Source organism: Mycteria americana, chromosome 21 (assembly GCF_035582795.1).
Source record: "Mycteria americana isolate JAX WOST 10 ecotype Jacksonville Zoo and Gardens chromosome 21, USCA_MyAme_1.0, whole genome shotgun sequence".
NCBI lineage: Eukaryota > Metazoa > Chordata > Aves > Ciconiiformes > Ciconiidae > Mycteria > Mycteria americana.
The window spans coordinates 3,110,994-3,118,870 of record NC_134385.1 but is presented as its reverse complement, the minus strand read 5'-3'; the positions used below and the strand labels follow the sequence as shown (position 1 = coordinate 3,118,870).

At 43.3% G+C, this 7,877-nt stretch overlaps 1 protein-coding gene across 10 annotated transcripts in view; it reads right to left on the bottom strand.

The window, feature by feature from the left end:
• Nucleotides 1–7,877, bottom strand: part of S100PBP (S100P binding protein) — a 28,175-nt gene that overhangs the window by 12,996 nt on the left and 7,302 nt on the right. For 9 of the 10 annotated variants that reach the window (XM_075522109.1, XM_075522114.1, XM_075522110.1 and 6 more), the window contains one exon: nucleotides 3,816–5,045. The exons of the other annotated variant lie outside the window; for it this stretch is intronic. In XM_075522109.1, the coding sequence (XP_075378224.1) occupies nucleotides 4,944–5,045 (102 nt within the window). In that variant the 3' untranslated portion in view covers nucleotides 3,816–4,943. Of the gene's footprint in view, nucleotides 1–3,815; nucleotides 5,046–7,877 lie in introns of those variants that run through there. 10 annotated transcript variants of the gene reach the window in all.

Genomic DNA, 7,877 nt, shown 5'->3' with positions numbered 1-7,877 from the left:
TGATTCTCTTAAAGGAAATGTTCTCAGCAACTCTGAATTGAAGTGATGTAATAAGTCCACACTTTAGGAAAAAGTGTTTCCCATTATAGGAGAAGAAAGTTACTTAAGATCCTACTTTTCTGAGGGTCATAAACGTCAAAGCTTTAACTGCGGTTTCAGTATCAACTTCCACTGTAACCCATGAGAGTCAGATACCATTAAGGCTCTGGGCCTGTGTGACTTCAAGCCTAAGCCCATCTTTAGAAGAGATACCTCACTCTCGTCAACAGCTGCCAAAAGACACTCCTGGGGTGTTTTACACTCAGTAAAGGGAAGAGATCAAGAAAAAAACACCAAGATAGTGCTAAGGAAAGTCATGTTGGACCACAGAAGAACGCACCCTGAAGGCCACCCACGTTTCCCCGCATGTTTTTGCCTGACTGCTGGTTTTGACTGGTTGTTGGAAGCAGCAGCTAGGAAGGGGAGGTTTCAATAAATACTAAAAAGCAGCAAGTGGGACTGGGCTGACACGACAGAGATCCCAGAGAGCCCTGCAAGAACCGATTCCCTGTTGATCTCCAAAGCAAAGGAAAGCAGCCCTCCAGCCGGCTCTGCCGATGCTGTGCAGCCCCTGAGGACTAATCCCATTGATTTCCAAGAATCAACTGAGCAGAGACTATGGGCACAATAAAGAGCAAGAAGCTGAAAACAGAACCCTTTGCCAATAGATGCAGTGCGTGTTTAAAGTTAAGCACCACTTGCTTTCATCCTTTCAAGCACTGTAATATTATGCCTACATGTACAATTTAGCCAATATATTCCTCCCCCAAGAGTTTAGTAAAATGGAGCTGCAGGAGGCGGTGTGGAGCAAACAATCCTGCACAGCATGTCCTTCCAATTCACAACACAGCACCATACACTTCTCACCACCTCCCTCCGTACAACAAGCAGCAGCACAAGCTCTGTTCTCTGTCTCCTCGCAGGAAAATGAGAACATTAGGCATTTTATTCCCTGACAGTTCAATAGCATCAGAGGAGGAAACACCTACACGACAGAAAGTGTTAGTATAATCTCAGCTGGTAATGACTTTCTGGAGGAGATGTAAATGGAGAGGAACAGACTGCTAATACCAGTATTTGCCAAAGACATTAAAGGTTACATCACTCAAAAGCGTATGTCACAGCTGCACATCCATTTTGCTGATAAAAATATAGCAATTCATTGACTGAGTAGTCAGACTTCACTTCCCAAGGAGAGAGTCGAAGATTATACCATATGTTATACCAAATGTAATTTCCCCAGATTTGCAGAAAAGCTTCCTAACGGCATGTAATGAGCTATTACTGGCTAGTCTGGAAGCAGAAGCCTAGCTGACCAAATTCAATCAGCTTTCTAGCATTTGTTAAAAAGCTGTATGATCAACATGCTTGTTATGCTAAAGTATTTTCTGTTTCTGCTGCCTATTAAATCATCTGATGACCTTATAGATTAAAATGATTACGTTCCTACTTGTTAGTGCTTTAGCCCACAAATCTCGAGGAAAGTGAGCTGGATTCTCTTTCAGCTCATGCATCAGCATCAATTTTGTTTAACTAAGTTCCAAATGAAGAATCTTTATTATTAGCCACACAGCCAGGAAAGACACAGCTTGAATTTTAGATCCCAGATGGAGTCAGCAAAGTTGGCAGCCAGAAAAGCCATCTTTTTGCTTGCAATCTGAACACATTGGATGCAGAGTCATTGAGTGGCAATAATGACATAGCCCCACGATGCCGTTTGACACTTTGCAGCACATCGCTGTCCTTTTTAACTGACAAAAACCCCCACACTTAGTGCCACCAACTGCTAAATATAACCTATTTATACCATCCAGACCTGTTTGTGGAGGATACAACCAGCATAGTACTACACATCCTCTCAAACCAAAGGGAGAATATTATCAGCTTCTACTATTTCACATTTCAGGACAATTTCTTCCTCCCGTTTAGAATTACCTTACAGCACAAAAGTAGGGAAGAGTTGGTTAGCTTTTGAGAGCACGGCAGAAAAAGCCACACAGTAGTTTAATTTCAGTCTCATTGTTTTCTAGCTGCTGTTGTTAGACTGCAATACATTGATGAATGTTATTAAATTTTTAATCATAAGACATTTCATCACAGAGCTCACGCAGGGCTTGCACAAAACAGTCTCTTCCAATATTATCTGATGTTGCTGGATTCTACTACAGCAAAAATCATAAACAGAGCCCCTGGCTACACTCTAGCAGCAAACATGCAGCATGTCCTTCCACGAAGACTTAATACACAATCTCTCCTTCCCTTTGCACTATCTCTACCGTTCAGCATATACGAATCACATTGCAATGTCAAAGAATGAAATCTTCAGCAATAAGGCTGCCCAGAAGCCTAAAGCCTTTACAGAGTGCAGAGCTGCTCCATAGCAGTGTTCATTCACGTGAGAGATTTACATTCGCAAAGACCCCAAAACACACGTTAAGGAGGCAGCACCTGCTTCTGCCCGAGGTCCTCTAGCACAGGGAAGCCGGTCTTAGACACAGCACATGTACAGACACCATCATCTTGCTGTCATGGTAAGGTGTGTCTTCAGAATAATTTTATTTTCTCAGCATGGCTGAACTGGCAACAGAATGCCTGCTTTAAGAGAAAGCTAATATAAATAACATCCTGACTGCTATGCATCACTTAATAATAATCTCATAAAAAGATGTATGACAAAAATCAAGACAGCTAGCATGGAAAGCTCTGAATGCATAAAAGGCACCACCTCAGCATGCAAAGCCAAGGAAGCAGATTGCCTGTGGTCTTCCTACCGCTCTGATCCTGCTCAGTTATATCACTGCTGATCAGCAGCGACCATCGATCACCGGTTGAGACAGAGCTTCACTATCCGGCCAGTATGTGACTGCAACAGCTGCTGCCAGGCCTGCGTTACGTCTGGGCCTTCAAAGAGCCAGTCTGTTAGCAGTTTAATATCAGATAAACCCTCCAGCAGGCAAGCTAGTCTGCTTTTGCAAGGTGGGGCGGCGGGAGAGGCTCTGCAGTCAGACTCCTGCTATCCCACTTGCCTTTTCAAAACGACAAGAGCAAGGGAATTTGCAGCAAACTTCTTCCTTTACTACGCGTATATTAGGAGCAGGCGGACTTCACAGATATGACAACCACCTGAACAGCACGCAAAACTGCCCTCAGGACCACAAGAAAATTATTCCTTTTTCAGAGACGCCTCTTTGATTTAATACATAGGATTCACTGGTTTAAAAGACAACAGCCGCCATGTACTAATAACCCCCACACTACCCAATCAATGGCTGCCAAGGGATGTCACCTTCCCTTTCTAGGCACAGCTCTCTGAGCAAAATTTACAGTGGTAAAAGTCACATGAGAGGCTACGCTGGCATGAAGAACGTGTTATTAATGGGAGAAGATCAGTTATTGACACAAAGCCCTAACACTGGGCGTGCACCGCCCATGCCTGTACAACCCATCAGGAAAAAAAAAAAAAAAGACGACATCCCCCTCCCCACGAAATTGCTATATATGGATTACTTCGTTAATGGAGGCAGTATTATCTAGGAGTTAGTGCAGTCAGGCAATACCAGGCTCTGTTCCAAGCTTCACTGCTTATCCTTTGGACAAATTACTTCGATTCTCTGCGCCACAGTCACTGCACATCTAGGACAGTGACAAACTTTGCCCGCTTTTTAAAGCCACTTCCTCCTGTCCCGCTCCAGATTTGAAAGGTGCTATGGAAGGGCAAAATAATAAAATATATGAACCACAACACTGAAAAACATTAGTACTGTACCTAAGTTTTATTTCTTTAAAATTACAGTAGCCAAAAATGTCACCAAAAAATTCAAATTACTCTAATAAAAATATAGTACAATTTCCTCCATGAATAAACCTAATTTGCTCTCTGAAATCCACCTATAAACGCCTAAAGGGTTCACAAGGCCCGTGCAGGCCCTGCTAGCACCCCTGGGAAAGAGCACTTTGCAGAAGATCAACCTATCTCTGTTTTACAAATCCTCCAAATAACTTGGAGTTTCTATGCTCTGTTAGGGAAGGAGATGGAGGCAGCACGGAGACCGGTAGTTGCTGTTGGACTGCGTACCTTAAATGAACACGAGGTCACACTCTTCTGGACACTCCAGAAAGCAGGTAAGTGAAAGAGGAGGGCCTCACAATCACATAGCAGAAAAGAAAACTACATCTAACAGGTGCAAAATGTTTATAAACTGAAGTGAAAATCTCATGAAACATTTTTACAAGAACAGTTACAAATGAAACAAGTAAAAACAATCAAAAAAGGCAAACTTTTCAGGGAGAGAAAGAACAACACAACAAGACAAGACATAACCAAACCAGGTAAATCAAGAGCTGCTCCTGAGTTTACAGTAAACAAACACAAATTTGTCTTTGCCAAATGGAGGGGGACAGCAGCCACAAGCTGTTTTTACAATTTAAAACCTTAATTTTATTCAAAGGGAGCCCAATCACTGCAGGAGATTTAATGCCAAGGTTTAGGCCCAAGCTTTAAAGAAAAGTTTTTCCACTTCAAAGCACATTTTCCAGTTTCTACCATTGAAATATTACATCCTCACATCCAACGTGCAGTCTTGCCTCTTGAACACCAACTACATGTTACCTACTCTGTGAGGAAGTTGTTTTCAGTTCAAAGGGTAACACTGATGAAAACATAGACGTTACCTATACAAAACAGATCACATTTCAATTGCACTTCAAAACCAGTTCCAAACGTTTCTAAAACACAGAAACTTCCATAGGCCTTATTAAAAACAGATCATAAAACAACTTAGGAAAATACAAACTACTCAAAACCAGAACAACTGAGAACAACTCTAAATGCAGAATAAGAACCAGGCCCTCAGCAGCAAAATCGGACATTAGAAAAGGCCGTGACAGGGCTACACTGGAAGCGGTCAGGAATGCTCTGGAAATGGTGGTGTTTGGCCAAGTTCTTGCTCACCCACTGTGTAAGGCTGTACTTTTGTGGGAGTTTCTTGGTCGACCTTGGGTAATTTCTGCAAAAGTAAGTAAAACAGTTAAAACAAACACAAGAGAAGCATCTGTATGAGAGGCTCGAACAGCATCTTCTCTGCAAATGCCTTCCCCATTCCTTGGGGCTTGCAGCTGGTACCCAATTTTCTTGTTAAGAGGTTTTAAAAGGGAAACCACATTATAAGGCGGCACCTTGGTAAGTAACAGTATGAAAGTTTAAAGTTTGTCCTTTCAGGAACACCGCCTCGTGCTTTACCACCTTCTTTGCAAAGCTCTTTCTCCCTGGCCCAGCAGAGAAAGCTGAGGGCTCCCCTACACAGCAGTTTAAACAAGGGGTAAATTTTCCTCACAAAGTGCTGTAAACACGTTAAATACTCTCATTTGCTACATCTAAGCACGTTCTGAAATAACAAGGCAAAACCCCACAAACTTTAAGCAGTCTTATAGGAGCAAGATTAAAAAACAAATTACATTTCAATAAGCTTAGTTATCTCTAGGCCTCAGAGTGTTACAAAGCTTTTCCACATCATTAGAGGCTGCTTTGCCCCTTTTGCATCTTGAAAAAAGCCAACTCTGCTGCCTTGGTTTTTTCTTATTTGTGCCCAGGCATCAGCATAACTCAGGAAATTGCATTTATAAACTGCAGACCCATCTGAAGAACGAACCAGCACAAGGGTCACTCCTGCAAAAACACTATCAAAACAGTTGGTTTGGAGAAGGAGCATCTGGCTGGCACAGGGTTGTCACATCCACAACACGGAGAGTTTCATTTCTACAGCACTTGCTCAGCAAGAGCAGCCAGTGACCAGATAGGCCTCAAGCCGGCAAAGCAACTTGTTCATGCCAGCAGCTGGGGAGAGATACCTGCGTTACACTCAACATATATTTATCATAATGTTCAGAAAAGCTATGTTGTGACTGGATCATCCAGGCTGCTCCCAAGAGGTTTGTCTAGGTCAGGGTTACACGGGTCACAGAGCACCAAACTTCTACTCGAGCGCTCCAGTACTACTGATCTTACAGCCAGTGCTATCTGTGTACACAGAACAAGCCCCTCTATTCAAAAGGGCAGATCGGAAGGCTTTGCGCAGCAAATCCTTGGCAAGAGATGGTTGAGCAGAATGCAAGAATCCTGGAATTCATGTCACAAAATATGAAACAACCAGTAACTCCAGCCTTGCTGTAGCGTTTGCCCTTCTGCTCGCTCAGAACAGGTACTACAGCTCAGTGAAAGGCAACTTCCTTGGAATACTGCCCTTGCTGAAGTTTCAAGGTGCTCTCAAGGTACGGAACAGTGCGTGTCCTTGCCCAGTCCAAACTCAAAGGTTTTTCCATCCTCCCACTGCAGTCATGTGATTCATGTGAATCACGGTTCTGCGTAACACCGCTTCCTTTGCAGGGAACACAGCGTCTCTTGAGCAAATCCAGGTCTCCTTCATAAACTGCAGTATCAGCTTTTATTTACCCAAAGAAATAACTTCTTGTCAAAAAAAAGATACTTCTAAAAAAGATTTCAGAAGCGTTCTTGAAAAAAAGAAAATCCATGTTTTCGTGCTGCATTGCTTAGGAAGAAGGGAGGCACTCCAAGACAGCTAACAAAAGGCAAACTCTGTCACACAACAATTCTTGTTGTCTGCAACAAGCTGATGCAAGACGTGTGTGTGACTAGAAGAAATCACAGCTTTTCACAAATTCTCAGCCTTCCTATATAGAAGTCCCCCTCCCTTGCCATTCTGAGTCACAGTCAAAATGGCTCACGGAAACAGGGGGTCATTTCCTACTGTCAGGGGTGCACCCTTCACCCCTGCACCTGAGGGAAGACAAGACGCTGTGCAAACGACCACCATGGCTCGTGAGTACTTCACACCAGTAAGAGGTTTGAGCTCCTCTGCAAGAGGCAAAGTCACAGGAGCAGACTAACCCCATCAAGTATTTGGAGAGAGCTATTATCACAGTGCCTCACGTAACTATCTAACCCAAGGCTCAGAGTAGGAATCCTTATGGCCATTACACATGAGGAAAGGGGACAATGACACCCTAGATAAAGTGAACTGCCATGGAACAGAACTTAAAACATTTTGATTTCTTTCTCCTCAGGCACAGCCCATCCTCCATCCTTCCACAACAGTTGAGATCAAACTACAGATTTAGGATGAGATTTTCAGGCAAGTTCCGCCCTCATTTAGAAATCAGGAGCTCTGACTATCTCAGCAAAAGTACCTGCAAACCAAAGCCATGTGGTTTGCCACTAGAGAAGCCCCTGGACCAGTCACGTAGACCAGGGACTATCACACTCTGCCAAGAACAGCTACCTCCTCCCACCACTCCCCTCACAGTAAGCCTCCTTGCAATCTGCTTTATCAGTTCCTACCCCATCCCCTACTCCAAACGTCATCTCACATCCCCCTTGAAATTTAGGGTTTGTAGGTGGATTTCATTTGCTTTGAAGTGAAATCTCCCTCCTAGGCTCAGCCACACATGCTATTCCTCCTTTATGTCAGCACAGCCCAACTCCTGTACCTTCTCTGCATGCTTTCCGTTCAAGCAAAATGAGTTTGGGCAGGTAAGAACTGTTCCAAGTTTTTTTCCTCAGCCAGCTTAGTACCAATCAACAGACCAGACTCTTTCAAGGCAGAGTCTGCTAGCACAGCGTTCATTTATATTTCACAATTTGTTTCTCCATATGTTCCCTTATAATATTCTCCCTTTCCATCCCCTTAAACCTGGTGCGTCTGTTTTTTTAAAGATATTGATCTTTGTTATCACAGTAAGACCAGATGGTCTGTGACTCTTTATAAGGTATTTCTTCCTCCTCCACCTCTCCCTTTGATTCAAGAGGGATCCAAGAAAATAAT